We start from the raw sequence: 17347 nt of genomic DNA on the forward strand, positions 1-17347 counted from the left end.
TAATGTTCTTAGCACATTTGTGGACTTCCTGCTGGTTTGTTTTTTCCTTTTTCTTTTCAGTTTTGTATTTCTTTTTTAAACATTAATTTGGAAATGTTATGTCTTAATATATCTAATTTCAAACCAGTATGAATAATGGTTATTTCTATATAATATATATAGAAACAACCCCCCATATCATGTGGTCAAATGGCTGAATTAAAAAATAAGTGCTTGTTTAGAGATGGTTCACACTATTTTAGGCAGTTGTTCATTTGTTATTCCAATTTATAAATTTTTGGGGTTAAACGAAGAGCATAGTGGGGTGGTACATTTTGAAGAGAGAGAGCGAGAGAATTGTTTACTAATGTTTACCTTTGTGTATTCGGGGTGAATGTCACCCAGAGCCAAAGGACAAGCATGGTGTCGCAAAGCAGCATGGGAAAGAGTGTGGGACTGAATGTTTGAATGCGTTAACCAATTCAAATCCTGGGATGAAAGCTGCATGTTATGCAAGCTGCATGCATTGTGTGTGGGTTTTCATTTTTGATTTGTACTTGTGTGTCTTTCCCTTGGTGTAATAACTTCCATTATTTGATTATGCATATCTTTTTTCCATTATTGCCTGACACTTTTGATTAGTAAAGCCAGTTCTTCGCACTAGGCAGAGTACAGCTTCCTCAGGACTGTCAGGCTAGACTCTCTCTCTGATTGTCTCCCACCCACACTTTACACATCTTGTACACAACTAAATGAGATGTGCCTCTATTGGCTTGTGAGAATGTTAACAAAATACTCATGGGGGGGTTGAAGTCTGAGACAAAGGAGTAGAAAATGTAACAGTCAAAAGTATAGGTGTTGCATTCAAAACATGAATTTTACAATGCAAACCAAATGTTTAAGCTACTTTTTTTCTACTTTTACAAAATATACTCATTGAACCATTTGAATTAAAATGCGTGTGTTCATTTTACAAGCTGTCCTAATCCTATGATGCAACACATCAAGTTTAAGGAGCAAATATACTTGAATATTAAAATTAATGTACACAGATAATTAAATACCTGAGCACAAGATTGACAGCTGGGAAGTGCTTCTTTGTGAAGCAGCCTCCTGTTCCTTTACCACCAGCCAGTCTGATGGAGAGGCCTGTATATTTGTATACCGAACGGTAAAAGGTATATATTTTTTTTATTAAAAAGAGCTTTCATGTATTTAGTTCACACTAATTCTTGCTGAAATGGAAGGATATCTCTGACTATGACCTAATTGTGGTATTGGAATGCCTCTATGGGCTTCCATATTAAGTAAATGCCACTACACATTCCTCCACTGAGCCCTTTCCACCTCAACTCACATTTTACAATAATGTCCTGAAGCCTCAAGTTTTCTGACAATATTTTCTCTATTAGACCAACCTTACTACATGAAAAAAAATGGCTCAATTCCTCAAGATTAATGCCGTTTCTGGCTGCATTAAACACATGACCATTTCTGCTTGAGAGTAAATTACACTGTTAAAGTATATTCCACTGCAATACATTCAATTTTTTAACAAGTATATATCGTAAATATTTGGTAAATGTAATTTTGTATCTGCCTTTGTGACTTAAGCCTTTTCAGGTGATTGTTTCCTTTGCTTTGTATCATTTCAAACTTGCCTCTGACTAAGCTGAATTAAATTTATAGACTTCATTAGCTTTTATTAGAGTGGTCCGGTCACTGTGGTCTGACTTGCTCAGGAACTGAATTTGGGTGTTGGCATTAAAAAGAAGCTTATGAAAACTTTAGTGTCATTAGAATAATGTTGCAAACTTTTTTCTCATTAGACATTGCCTTTTGCCATACCAACTATTAACCATACTGACAATTATCTACACTTCTGTTATACTCCCATTGCTAAATATTTATTTTAGAGTGCACTTTTGAGTTTTACTTTCCAACTAAAACATTAAAATATCCCTCTCTCTTCATTTATGTCTTTATTGCCAGTTAATGCTTGGTAAAAATCTGCCTCCCTGTACTCCGCTTCAACCCTCAGGCTTCTGTGTTGTGCATGTCTGTTTTAATGACAGAGAAATGGAATGACCAGGGTGTATGAAAGCAAGTAAGCTGTATCACTGGTCCTCTACTCTGCATGAAGATATAATATCTACAATTGCCTAAAGCTGATGCAAGGAGAGTTTGTTGCAATTGTTTTCCCTTTGTAAAATGTCATCGTTTTATATCCATGTATTATATAGTATAATGCATGCCGTCAGTTGTAATTAGCCAAATAATTTGATCTATATTTATATACCTAAACTTGCTGTGTACATCGCTGCTAAATGGTATGATATGATTATACACGTAATTTTACAAATAAACTTGCCAGTTTAATTTGACCAATGTCTACAACTATGATTTGTCTCTCTTTGTTTGCATAATGATGCAGTGTGACAACTTTTCCTACTATTTAAGAAATTAGGGAAAAAAAATACTAACCAACAAGAAATAATATTATGCAATTACCTCAATAATTGGTAATGGTCAGCAGGAGAATAGAATGCCCTTGGCCTGCATTTGCGTCTATCTCCAGTCTTTTGTGTGTAATTAAAGTTCATCCTCTGGTATTACAGGGATAGTTCACCCAAATATGAAAATTCTTTTGTCATTTACTCAACCTCATGCCATACCATATGTGCATGACTTTCTCCTGCAGAACACAAATGAAGGTCCAAAAAGCATATAAAGGCAGCATAAAAGTAATCAATATGACTAGTGGTTAAATCTATGTCTTCAGAAGATATATGATAGGTATGGATTAGAAACAGATTTTTTTTTTTTTTACTATAAACATTCACATTATTTAGTTTTTGCCAGTTTGCATTCGTTGTGCATATCATCACACAAGCAAATATTTTTAGAAGAATATCTCAGCTCTGTAGGCCCATACAATGCAAGATAATGGTGACCAGATATTTGTAGCTCCAAAAATCACATAAAGGAAACAGAAGTAATCCATAAAGCTCCAGTGGTTAAATCTATACCTACTGAAGCAATATAATAGCTTGTGGGTGAGAACAGATCAAAATTATGTCCTTTTTTCCTTTAAATCTCCACATTCACTTTTACATCTGAAAGTCACATGTGGTGCCTGTTTAGTTTCACTTTCACATCTGAAAATTAAAGTGGAGATTTAGATAAAAAGGACTTACATTTTGCTCTGTTTCTCACCCACACCTACTATGTTGCTTCTGAAGATATGGATTTAAACCCAAGAGTCGTCTAGAATACTTTTATACTGCTTTTTATACTATATGTGCTTTTGGAGCTTCAAAGTTCTGGCAACCTTTCACTTACATTGAATGGACTAACAGAGCTGAGATATTCTTCTAAAAAATGTGTTTGTGTACTGCAGAAGAAAGTCATACACATCTGGAATGGCATGAGAAAATGAAATCATTTTTATTTTTTAGTGAACTATCCCTTTATTTAATGTAATAATTTAAAACCACAACGAGCATGTGTAAGTTAAAATTATTTGAGAATAATATTTTATATCCTGATGATAAAAATGCAGAGCTGTCCCTCGGTGGTGTAACGTTAGGATTGAACACTTGAAGGCGACAAAAACAAGACATGGCGCAATGATACAGTTCAATTGCAATGACATCATCGAATTGCACATATAAACACAGCTGCATCTTTTATGTAACCACTGAACAAATGTTGTTCTTTTTTTTTTTTTAAAAATATTTTTATTTTTTTATTATTTATAATTATTATTTAATTTCACAAAAAGATAAACGTGAGTTGTTATTGTTGCTAATTCATCAATTGAAAGGAAACCATGAAAGACGCATATGCAAAATATGGGACGAAGAATTAAATTATAAAAACCTGACTGAGTGTCATTGTCCAAAAATATTTTGCGCGTGTTTGCGTGTATCTTCTCTTACAGTCAAATAACGCAATTATAGCATGTTAACGCAAGGTAGTTTGGACGAAAATAGTCAGACATAATTTCCCCCAACACATGTTCGAAAAAAGTTAAATTATTTCAACCTCATTCGGACCGGTGGAGCAGTCTGTCGCTTTAAATGGAACCCCTCCTGAGAGACCTGTCACTCATGTCACGTAGTCCCGCCCTTTCCTGCAGCAGCAGCAGCTCGCAGTGCATTTCACACAGAGGCATTACATTGCGTACAGCAGACAAGATATCTGCTCCGACTAATTATCAGCTGCCTGCAAAATTAGATAATCTTCACTGAATTTTGCCATCCTTCATGTCAACAGGAACTAAACAACCAGTAAAGGAAAGTGTTTTTCTTTAATTTTCACGTTTTTACCATTTTCATTCTCCATAGACGTAGGCACAAAGGGCTTAGGGGATAATGGTGATAAAAACGACGTTACATTATGAGCGCACGACAGCTGGAATGCATCGTCAGGGACACGACCGAACCATTTAATTTGTTCAATTCGACAGTTTGATTTTAAATAGCGTGTTTTTCTCTCACCAAGGAGTATTTTATCCATTCTGTGCGCTCTGGAGAACAGATGCTGTCATTGTGCTGGGGACCGAGGTTTGTGCGCGTGATATTCTGCGAGTGGTCTCGTCGGAATGGTGCGCGAGATGACCGTGCGCGTGTCTTTATTGTTTTCGCGCGATATAACGTTCAATAACGGCCATTCTGTCGTTAAAGAACTTCGCAACGACGACCAATTTGGAAAAAGAAGACTGATACTTGTGACAATTCCAGGGAAATCATGAGCGAAGTGTTTTGTAAACGTTTTTACTAAGTGTCGTTTCAATATCCCCTATTATGAACGTCTTGTTTTCATACTTTGCTCTGATTTGCTTTGCATTGGGTGAAGTCCCACTCAGTTGCATATAGTTGATTGTTTGTTTCTGACCAATTTGATATTTTCCCACATCATTCTGAGCAAAAACAATTAATGCCAACAATGGTGGAGCCTGTGGGTTTCATTGAAGCTTGGAAAGCTCAGTTTCCAGAGTCAGAGCCTCCAAAGATGGAGCTCAGGTCAGTAGGGGGCATCGAACAAGAACTGGAGAAGTGTAAAGCTTCCATAAGATGGTTAGAAATGGAGGTGAACAAAGAGCGTTTTCGGATGATCTACCTTCAGACACTGCTGGCGAAGGAAAGAAAGAGCTATGACAGGCAGAGATGGGGTTTCAGGAAGCCACCTCACATGATTGAAGGGGACCAGCAAGCTGTGGGGGCTGATTCCCAGCATCTTCATGCACAAGAGCATGGACAGGCAGAACGCAGCAGGTTTCAGCCTGTAGGAGAGACCAGAGTGAAACCAAGACCTCCCCCTGCCAGGAAGTCAGCCTCCCATGGTGATGGACTGGAGCTACAATCAGGGTTTGAGGCACACCAGGCAGGGCCAGTCAGTGAGACGGATGGGCTCTCACCATCCACACAGAGGGGCGGGTTCTCCCCTCGTAGGCCCCATCCACCCCCTGACAAGGAACTGCCTTCAGATCCATCCCCCAAAGACAAGCCGGGCATGGGGCTTGGGGTTGCTGCCTTAAGGTCGAACTTCGAGAGGATCAAACGGGCTAACTCGCACTCCGCCAGTGAAGGGAAAGGAGGCCAAGAAAAATCTTTCTACACCAACGTGGAGTTTCATCATGACCGGGGCCTTGTGAAAGTCAATGATCGTGAGGTCTCTGACAAAATCGTCTCTCTTGGAAATCAAGCCATGCAGATGGAACGGAAGAGGTCTCTCCATTCACTTCCTGGTAACCTTGCTACAGTGGCAGGTGATCTGCGCACCAGGCCTGTCTATAGGGGGCGCTCTACCGAAAGCACCTGTGGGTATGATGCAGAGTATGAAGATGGTGAGCCCAGCCCACGCTACAGACCAAACGGGGGTAAACCCCCACCACCACCATGGCAGCCATCTGATTTCCAGCCATATACTAGTGTTTACGTTGGAGGTATGATGTCAGGAGACAGTGGTGATGGCAGGGTCACCATGAGAGACCATGGAGGAAGCGATGACCATCTCCTCACCTGGCCAAGGAGGTCCTACTCTCCTGGGAGTTTTGAGGATGTGGGGGGTGGTGGAGGGGGCTACACGCCAGACTGCAGCTCTAATGAAAATCTGACATCTAGTGAGGAAGACTTCTCCTCAGGGCAGTCCAGTCATGTGTCGCCCAGCCCTACGACAGCCTACCGTCGCCCCCTTAGGGAGAAGAGTCGTTCACCCTCTCAAAACTCTCAGAATTCTCAGCATTCATTTGACAGCAGCAGCCCCCCCACACCGCAGACTCAAAAGCGGCACAGGCAGCAACATGTTGTGGTGTCCGAGGCCACAATAGTAGGCGTTAGGAAAACGGGACAAATCTGGCCCCATGATGGAGACTCAATAGCCTCCAGCAGGGCTTCCCATGACAACCATGGAGATCTAGGTGAGTAATGACATTGAACTTGTGTGACTTGTACATATTCTTGTTATTTTTAAGCTTTTTTGCACTTGTTCTTGTCTTGTCACAAGTTTAGAGGATTCTGACAAAAATGTAGGAAATTAATAAATGGTTAAATGGGTTGGCCATCTGGGAAAATGGGTTATTACTGGAAACATTAAAAGAACCGGACTTAATACAAGTATATAAGCTCAATCGACAGCATTTGTGGCAAAGAAGATTAAGGCCCTGTCCCATTTCTCCCCCCTTAAAACTTCCACTTGGTTTTGAGTGCCCTCGAAAGTAAAGTCCCCTCAACGAGGGAAGTGGAGTTGAAGATCTTTCCCTATGAAATGGGACACCACTATATGCAAATTAGCGCGGCAAACCTCACTACGTCACGCGCAACGTTGACGTATCTACTACTACTATTTTCATTCAGAAAATGCCGGTTCCAGCTGGGTTTTCTCCCAAATGTTAACTCCCATTTAAGACATCAACTGTGTTTAAGTGAATCTCTAAACCGGTTATTTTGCCATATATTTGTGTGTATTTGATCGTTTAGAAGCGCACACAAAACCCAAAGTATAGTTTGCTTGTCTAGTTGCAATCCGTTTCCGAGCGCACGCGCGCCTCCATGGGAACCGGGGCGACGTCTCTTGCGCGGATCATTGTGCTTTTAGTAGCTGTTTTTACCACCAACAACGTCCCGCAATTTAGAAACAGCAGACACTGCACTTTACAACAATCACCGATTGTGCTCAGTGCTGATTCTGACGTCAAGTTTGGGTTTAGAGAGAAATGACAGCGCTGTGAAGGGACAGATGATCGCGGCTAGTTTTTAATAATTTTACCTCACATATCTTCTTTTTATAATCCTTAGAAGCCAAAATTGAAAATAAAATTAGATTAACTACCCAGATCAGATGCATATTTGATTGGCAGACTCTTTTGAAGCACTCGGCAGATTTCATATGAACATCGTCAGATAGCTTCGTGAAATATTTTCTAACATTAGTGTTCAAAACTCAACAGTCCATTGGATGTTCATCAAACTAACATATTCCAACATATTTCGAATTTTTAACATGCTTATTTTGCGAAAATATACTTACAATTCAGTTGCTCCTTTCCAGCGGTGTCCGCCATCTTAGTTGAAAAATTTGGCCGGCTCGCTGAGTTCATAAGGTATCCTGGGTAATTTCATCTTCCACTTCGTTTTAAGCCTGCATCGGACCGCACTATGTTTTGAGGGTTGATTTTAAGGGAGAATATCACTCCCCCTTGCTCTTTAGAGTATTGGGACACCCTACCCCTACACGAGAACGCGCAAAAACAAGGGTTAGGGCAGAAATCTAGGGTAAGGGGAGGTATTGGGACGGGGCCTAACACATAAAATAATTTAAACTCGTCCCTTGTTTATAAAAAAAAAAAAAAAGCAGAAATCGTTGTTTCAATAAGGCACTTATAATTGTTGTGAATGGGGCCAGTCCATAAATCTTAAGATACACATTGTTTCTAACGTATAGCCACAAGATGTAAACATTATTTTACTAACCTTATCTTTGTAAATTTAAATCCAGTATTACAACTGGATTGCCATAACGGCATAATGCCAGTAAACCCTGTAAATTATTTGTTCACATTTAAGTCATTTTAACACGTATAATGTTTAAATCTTGTATATACTTTTGAAAGGGTGTGTATTCATGGACTGGCCCCATTCACTACCATTGTTAGTGGTTTGCTGTAACCAAAATTTTTACTTGGTTGAAATTATTTTCAGTGGTAAATAACATTATGCTACAAATGCTGTCAGTTGAGCTTAACTTGTAATGAACCCAGAACATTCCTTTAAGCATAGCAAGGATTCAGTGAATGACAGATGACATCATTTGGAAACTGAAATTTGTAGCATGACTGTATGATTGGAATTCAAAGCTTTGGCCATCTGCACACACTCTTGCAGTGAAAATGAACAACTTTTTGGCATCTAAGCTTTTGTTGCTTATACCAGGACTAGACATTTCTTTCTTCCTTTGTATTTTCTTGGTCTTCCATTCAATGACTTCTATGCCAGTTTCCATACTTCCTATTGTCCATTTACGTTTCACGCTCTGCCAGCATCAGTCAGACACCATGGCAGGTTAGTTAGTGTGGTCCAGTGAAGCCCATAGATGATGAGTAATTAACCGGACAGTATAATTTAGTATCATGAGGTCAAGTTGTTTAGTTTGTCTCTTTGTGCAGGACAGGAGCAGAGTAGCTTTTACTTATGTCACATGCCTGCTTTAGAGAAGAACAGCAGTTAATTCATTGATTGTTATGCTGCTGAGGGAATCTCCCAAGTAGGACAGAGACCCAATTTAGCAGGAAAATTATGTAAATCCACCTTTTTCTGGAATGTTCTTGCAGAGTTTAGACCTTGGTGTTTATGAGGAATACACAGCACAGCGAGTCTTACATTTATACCTCTCCAATTGTCTGTGCCTAGAACCCAGCAGCAAGTGTCTGAAAGGGTCATCCAGAGACACTCAGATAATGGTGAACGTGACTCACAAGGCTCCTATTTCACTCTTAGATCAACTTTATAAGCCTTGCTTACTCCAAACTTGGGCTTGAGACAAACTGCAGTGTTTTACTTATTTGGTATCCAGTATCTTTTAACTCGTTTCTCACCAAGAAGCACACTACAAGGGATGTGGTGTCATGTGGCACGCTGGCTTGAAATCCCAAAGCTTTGAGCAGATGAGGTGAATTGCACTTTGGTGTGAAGCAGACCCAGAGGGTGTTGGCACACCGTGTCCATTCAAATGCCAGGTAGATTGTCTTTGTGCAAAAGTGAGAGAACACAGAGGGTAGACAAAGATAGACATACACCAGCTGAGCACAGTCCATTTTACTCCGGGTTCTTTTGTCCTCTTCGAAAAATTAATTGAAATGAATAACTTTTGATAGCAACCTCACTTGGTTTTAATAGTTGGCACAGTCTTTAGTGTAACGAGGTAGTGGTGATGGAAGCGAAAACTTGATCGCTCTTCTTCATCAACAGTACACTAAATTGCACAGTCAACATTAACAATTACAACTTATTATGACCGATACCAAGTTGTTTCCAGTCTGTTATCTGCAAATCATTTAAAGTGGTACACACATTTTTGGTTTATGATGTTGGCCTTCAAGTACTTTAGTTCTCTTTTATCAGTGAATCAAGATGTTCAGACACAAAATCAATAGCCTGGCCATTCAGCTAATGAATAAAGCCTGCCCAGGATTCACCGATAGTGTGGCAGAATGTAACTTATCTTGCCAAGACAGAGATACTGTCTTAAATGATCCTGCTTGTTTTTTTACGTAGTTTGACCTGCTGCAGCATGTACTTTTTATATTTTTAATTGACCGTACAGTGCAGCGTAAAGAAATCCAGTGGCCTAAAACTCTAGCACTGTAAAGGAGAAAGAGAAGGGGGCAGGAGGAGTAAGCATAGTGTGCTGAGATGATGTCTCTCGCCTCAGTGGTCATGTGGGGGCTAAAGAGACACAGATCGGAAGAACTCTGCTGTTGCATAATGGCGTAAACAGACCCACTCATGCATGTGTGTATTCACGTGCGGCTGTGAAAGCTTGAATTTGTATCTTTATTTTTGGGTTACAAATAGTGATAGACTAAAATATTGGTTAAGCCATTTATCAGGCTGATATTTATCAGATATTCAGAGATATTGGTATTGACCAATAACCAGACCCACTTGGTTGATTAACAAAAGTATTAGTTCCCCAAATCTACCAACACCATTGTCATTACGTAAAGCACTTTCTCATGTCATTTATAAAAACATTTTTTTTATCAGTTTTGAGTGAATATTATTTAATTCTCACTAAACCTATCAAGAACATATACTGATCATATTTAATTACAAATCAATACAAAACAATTATGATATTATATTTTGCCCAAAGAAAATTATGGCAAGATTTAGGACCATTACCATTTTTATTGGTATTTCATCTTCAATGGTTCATTTCAAAACCATTGAAGATGAAAGGCAGTGCCAAGTAAGTAGGGATATGAGAATTTCTTTTCTTTTTTGCATTGCGGTAATGAGAATTGGGGTAAAATGTGCATAAATGACTAGGCTAACTTCAGGCATGAAACTCCTAAAGGCGCAAGCTGATAGAATCACACACTTGTGATTTGTCAAGTAAGAATCACTCAAAACAAGCTTTTAATTTCAGCCATTTATTGTGCATTTAAATTGATATCATTAAAAATAATTTGTCAGTGTAGGGCTTGACAATAAGGACTTCCCGATGGCCCGTGGCCACTGTTAGAAATATTCAGGCCTGGCTAGAATTATTATCAAAGCTGTTCATCTCAAAGTTGACATTTAAAACGGTCTACTTTGTCATCCTCATAACACACCTGTTACATGTCTCGTTTCTGGACTGTACAGGTATTTTCTTTTGGTGCTTTGTGTATCAGTCAGTGTTAGTCTTGTTGCATTATTGAATTTTATGTTTATATTCCCATTATTAATTCATAAATCAGGCCTAATATCTACCTAATGTACATTTAAACGTCCCAACCGATTTTGGGGGAAATTGTTTTAAAAATTAAATGTGTATATATAAAAAATATTTAGCATCGGACACATTTTTTTAAAGCCATGCATGATAGCTATTTTTCATTTTTGTGTTTGGGCCAGTGGAAATTTTGGCAGGGAAAATATACAGTAAATCAATACCACCTAGCCTGGCTGGGCCTTTAGAATAAATCCTTTATTATCCAAACATATTGTCCATCTGCCACCATAAGACCCCCCCCATATTGTTCAAAATCTGAATACACAAACTTACCAAAGTGGGTCAAGTGATCGCTATACCTCTTCTTCATGGGGACTCAATCATTGCCATCCTCCCCTGTTTTACTAATTACCAGCCTAATTTTGATATATTTATTTCAGTACATTCAGGCACATCTGCTAAGATTTCAGCCTCTCTTGTTTCCTCATCCCCAGAGGCCTGTTCCCACAGTCAATGTCCCTCTTGTAAACAACAAGAATTGTCTTACTGTGGTTTACAGATCAGTAGTGTGTCCTTTGGGGGTGAAGGGCGAGTGAGTCACAGAGAGAACAAGAGGCAGGTGATGATCGGAAACAAAAAGTTCTCACACACAGCCTATCCGAGAAAACATCAGTCATTCTTTATGGAATAAACGCACCACTGCTGTACTGTAAGTTTGACATGGTTGCATAAGTGAAGTCCTTGTGCAATATGAAATTATGGTTTTTATCCGTGGTTTTTATGGTAAAGTCTGCATTGCAGGTAGCTAGGAACGGACTGTCTGAAACCTGTGGAAACTCTTGTAGTGCACAAGGAAATAATTATAATTTTTTCTTCCATGGTTGGATTTTGAAACAAGCACACAGTCACCAAAGTAGCACCATGAGGTAGGATATATTAAGAAAAGGAAAGTTGCAAGCTGAAGATTAAATGTAAGTTGGTTTTATATTTTCTAAAGACCCCATAAAATCGCTTGTTTAAATACAGGGCATTACTAAGTGTGTATTTACACTTGGTCACTTCATGAGTTTTTACTGATTGTAAGTCCATCCTATTGTCCTGCCCTATATCCAAAGATATCGATATCGACTGCGACTCTCAATTGGCAAACAATGATCACCAATATCGGGAAATGGCAAAACCATGGATCTGGGAAGTTGACAAATATATTTAACAGTGGCTAGGGTGTGAAACTAGCTCCTCGTCCAAATGTATTTCATGTACAGGTTATTTTGCTCATCTACCCGGATCAGGTGGGCGACCTGTAAGACGTCTCAGAGTGGCGCATGACAAGAAATGCTGTTAGTCACAAATCATGCACTTGAAGAACACTTTATTCTATTAAGAACAGACAAAAGAAAAGCTGTCATTGCTGGTGTCTGATTTGCTGTTTGTTCAGAGGTGTGCAGCGTGAGCCTATCTTGTGGAACATACGCATGTAGTCATACAACACGAGCCTGTCTCATGGAAAGAGTTTTCGTTCTTTTTTTCTCTGTTTCATTCCTCTGAAAACTGTTTGCAAGAATAATGTCATCTATGAAAATGGTGCAAATGATTTCCGATCATCTCAGGAGGTGCTGTGAGTTTGGTTTGCTTTTTCACTGACCAGTTCACGGTTAACATGCATTTTGAATGTAACTCTACAGATTCAGTAATATATATCTTTGTATTAAAGAAGCAAAGATGAAAGTGATTAAATCATAAAATAATACAAGACACATTCACCTTGAACCTAAAATGAATTCTTTTTTTTAATTTAATTTACTGTATTACCAAAAAGCAATACAAACATAAATTCAATCAGAACATATTTGACACCATTATTTTGGGAACGCAAGGGAATTTATTAGGGTTTATTATGGTTATTATTATTATTATTATTATTATTATCTTTTTAGAATTGTCTTTAGTTCGTAAACTATGCTATTAGTAATTTTCCACCTGTTGTCATTGACGGATGCTCGCTTAATGGCAAATGGGGCTGTTGGAGACTGTTTGGATTTAGGTAGGTGGTTAAGGTTTTTTGATCTTTTGTTAATTTAATAGTTTTTTTTTCAGTTAGTTTAAAGTGTTTGAATTTACAAATGTCTTTTTATGTTTCAATAAAGCAAAAAATATTCACAGATCCTCGGCTGGGGGTGGTTGATTTAATTGTATATTGCAATATTTCTTTACTTGATTATTGATAAAATATTTTTTACATATCGCCCCGCACTAATCAGATAGTTATCCGATCATGAAAAGGCCAAGTGTTGCCTAAATGCCCTCCTAGACAGATTTGAGATGGATGTGACCAAGATTAAATATCTTCAAAGGGCTCATACATTTTTAAAAGCAATAGTGTTGAAAAAAAATTATTTGCTACTTGCTATTATAATGTGGCAGAGCACTTTGTTCATTTTAATATTAGATTAATTTAATCTGTACTGCTCTTTCAGAGATTATGATTTATCATGGGATCCTTTAGCATGTGGATCCAAGAAGTCTTTTTCTTGTCACATGAGTGACTTTAGAAGTGTGAGTTTGTGTGAGAGGGGTGTGGACAGGAATGTAGGTTTGGGTTCTGCTCAATGCTTTCATTGTCCAGCAGCAGCGCTCTGAGGTCAGGCCTTCCAGACCCTTATTTTTAGACGGGCACTACCGATCCGCAAAAGTGTGCTTACTGGTGGGAACTGCAAACCAAGAACAGAACACACAGTGAGTATGTGGCAATGATGACTGTGGCCTCCCCTTTGAAAATGCTTGTTTTTATTTTATTTTTGGAGAATATTTGTCTAATCCATGTGTCTCTGCTGATATATTTTGTAATGTTTGCCAGATTTTGTCCTATTGCTGAATCCACAGTGCCACAGAATAGATGTCCAATTTAAAGATAGCTCTGTTTAACTTTTATAAAAAGAGACTGAAAGCAGAATCAGATAGCAAAGACTAGCAGAATATGTATGACTTTATGTTCAGAGTAACACAAAAGGAGATGTTAGAATGTTAGCCTTAGTCACCATTCACTTTCCTTGAATGTTAAAGAGATTAAACTGAGGCTGTCATTTTGGGTGTAGAACAACATGAGTGAGCAATTGACTACCAAATGACAGAATTTAAATTTTGGGTGAACTATCTCTTTAATTATAAAAAAAAAATGTTAATGAAGAAAAAATTGTGTTTGGAGGAAATTACGTACATTGACATAAGGTGGAAAACTGTGAGAAACACCAATGCAGCAGGGCTCTACCTCCTAAATTCTTAGTTTTCAAACTTTTCACAAAAATAATAATCTCTAAGTCGTCCTCAGACGAGCCTTCCATCGTTGCCTCCAGGCATCCCGATTCTCCATGCATCCGGCCAGTTCGTTGGTGCTCTGGGACCTGTATCCCTCTTGAGTATGTCCACGTATGTTAGCGTGGGACGTCCTCTTGACCGATGGCTATGTGTTGGTTCCCATAGCACCAGCTTGCTGGCAGGCAGCTCGCGATGCCTTCGGCAATGTCCTGCAAGTCTCATTCTCCTCACAGCAATCTTGTTGCTCACTCTTGATGCTCCCTCATACAGGATTTTGTTGGTTACTTGCACACTCTTACTGATATTAAACACTGCACGCAGCATCCTGGTGTAGCACCCGTCCAGGGACTTCTCTAGGGTTGGATTCAGGGTCCAGCATTCACTGCCATAGAGGAGAACAGACTCTACCGTCGCGTAGAAGAAGCTGAGTTTGATTTGGCGGGAGAGGTTGGAGTTCCATACACTGTTCATTCCGTTCAGGGCCCTCCATGCAAGTGCCTTCCTCACTTTTAGGTCTTGCTCAGTTGAGTTGGCCCATGCACCCAGGTACTTAAAGTCCTCAACTTCTTTCAGCACAGTGCCTCCTACTGTTATGAGAGGTTGATGTTCCGGTGGTACGTTGTAGGTCATGACCTCTGTTTTATTTGCATTTACCCTAAGGCCTACCTTAGTGCACTCTAGCGTAGTAGTTCCTGAGCTTGTTACATGTTATTGGAGAGCAAACTAATGTCATCCGCATAGTCAAGGTCTGTCAAGACTACTGCCGGGTGCCGACTTGACTTCCTTGGTGTCAGCGTAAAGCCAAGTTCCTGCTCTCGCCCACTGATTGCCTTCTTGAGCGCATAATCAAGGACTATGATAAAGAGGGAGGGGGCTAATGTATCCCCTTGCATAACTCCAGCCAGGATGTCAAACTCCTCGCTGTTACCATCTGGAGTCACCACCCTGGCCCTTGTTCCTGAATACATGGACTCTATTGCCCGGAGTAGGTTCGGAGGAATTCTATATGCCTTCAGGATCTTCACCATCATGCCTCGATGAATCGAGTCAAATGTCTTTTTGAAGTCTATGAAACATAAAACTGCAGTCAGGTTGTCCTTCCTCACCTCCTCTATCAATCTCCTGAGTGCCAAGATCTGGGTTGTAGCAGTTCGCCCTACTCGAAAGCCATTCTGATTTACTCTCAGGTGATGGTCGATTGCTTGCCGGACCCTGTTTAGAATCATGCGGTTGTAGATTTCGCAGTGATACAGGTCAGGCTGATACCTCAATAGTTGTCCAGCTTCAAGAGGTCTCCGGATTTGGGCAATGGCACGATGTTTGATAGAGACCACATATCAGGCTGCCGATTGTGAAGCAGAGCAAGGTTGCAGAACTCTAGAATGATGTCACTAGTCAAGATCACAGTTCTTCAGCACCTCTGGGGGTATGCCATCCGGACCAGCGCTTTTTCCCACTCTTACTGTGGCTTTTGCCCTGACGAGCTCACCGAGTGTGAAGGGACCATCATTGACGTTCAGGTTTGGGAGGTCTGATGGTATTTCCTCTTCCTCAGCTGCGTCTGCTGTTTCTCCCAGCAGCCTTTTGAAGTGGCTTGACCAGGTCGCCACCCTCTCTTCCGGGCTGTGTCCCTTCACCTGTCCCTCCTTGGTCCTCTTCCACCCCGTCATTTCATTGATGACCCTCCATGCTTCCCCATACTGCTGTTCTTCCCCATGCGCCGCCTGCACCCTCTGCACTCTTTCCATCAGTTCTTCCCCTTTGATGGTATCATAGGTTCTGAAAAGAAACTGTTTGGCTTCATTCAGCTCACTGTGCCTCTCCTCAGTTGGTTCCCGCTCAAAGTTGAGGCGGCTTTCCTCCGCCATCCCACGTGCTGCTATGACCTCTGGATGTTTTGATCGCAGGGAGGTTCTAACTTTCTCCATCTTAGGCACGCACAGTCTGGTCGCCTCCTCGTTCACTGTGCCGAATCTCCTGTATTCACTGCTTGCCTCCGCTCCCCTGTCCAGCTGCTGGAATCGTCTCCTCACCTCCTCTGTGTATCTGGTTAGAAGGCCAGGGTCACTTGAGAAAGCTTTCCAGTTATACCGGATTTTGGGACTTGGTTTGGGGGCCCTGAGGCTCAAACGAACCCTCATTGAGATCACGCGGTGATCTGAGCCCACAGAACTAAAGGTGCTGTATGGCTCAGCATTCATGATGGAGTTCCTCCACTTCTTCCTCACTAGGATGTAATCTAGCTACCGTAGCATTCCTGAGGCTCGGTCCCGGAAGGTCCACCTCTTTCCTGTTCTCTTCCGGAAGATGGTATTTGCCGCCAGTAACTCGTGCTCCGTGAGGAAGGCAGTGAGGTAGGTGCCGTTGCGGTTGGTAGAGTCGTGATAAGGGAAGGGTACGTCCTCTGGTCCAAGCCTCGCATTGAAGTCCCCAAGGATTGCCAGGAAGTTGTGCGTTGGGATGCCGCGGACCACTCTTACAAGGTCCTCAAAGAACTTCTCCACCTCGTCAGATGGCGCCACGTTGGTGGGTGAGTACACGACTATGACTGTTGTTACTGGGTTACCCGAGAACTCTGCGCACATAATCCTGTCGGTGTGGTGGTAAACCCGACGTAGAGCCTTACGTGCCCGTGGGCCCAGCATTAACCCTACACCTCCTGTTGCGGCTTGGGCATCGTTCTTCCACGCTGATGCGGAAATGAACGTGCTTCTCTCCACTCTGTGGTACAGTATCGGGTCTTCAGTGTGCACTCTCCTATGTTCTTGGACCCCCAGGATCTCCACTCCCGTTCCTCTGCGCAATGTGCAAGTTCTATCAACCTCGCTTCTTTCGCTGTGCATGCGTTGAAGGTTCCCATAACAACTGGTCTCCGACAGCGCATGAGTGCATTGGACGGGGTAATGTGGTCGGACAGGACCCTCCCTGGGACAATCCCGGGGTTTAAGGTCCCTTTGTCATGGTGTCCTCCCGAAGGAGGACCAGCACCACCATCCGCTGCGATGTTCCTACGGACTCCCGCCGTTGGAAGTATAGGATTTGGGATGTCTTTGTGCTCCATGATTGGCTTTACTATGCTTATAGCGGACTGTGGGGCGCAACTCCTCGCAGT

The 17347-nt window shown here is 40.9% G+C and overlaps 1 protein-coding gene across 1 annotated transcript in view; it reads left to right on the top strand.

Moving 5' to 3' along the window:
- Window positions 1-4177: 4177 nt before the first annotated feature.
- bcr (BCR activator of RhoGEF and GTPase) overlaps window positions 4178-17347 on the top strand; it is an 89989-nt gene continuing 76819 nt past the window's right edge. Inside the window, exon 1 of the mRNA XM_052100230.1 lies at window positions 4178-6403. Within this exon, the coding sequence (XP_051956190.1) occupies window positions 4921-6403 (1483 nt within the window). The 5' untranslated portion in view covers window positions 4178-4920. The remainder of the gene's footprint in view (window positions 6404-17347) is intronic.

This window comes from Xyrauchen texanus, chromosome 31 (assembly GCF_025860055.1).
Source record: "Xyrauchen texanus isolate HMW12.3.18 chromosome 31, RBS_HiC_50CHRs, whole genome shotgun sequence".
NCBI lineage: Eukaryota > Metazoa > Chordata > Actinopteri > Cypriniformes > Catostomidae > Xyrauchen > Xyrauchen texanus.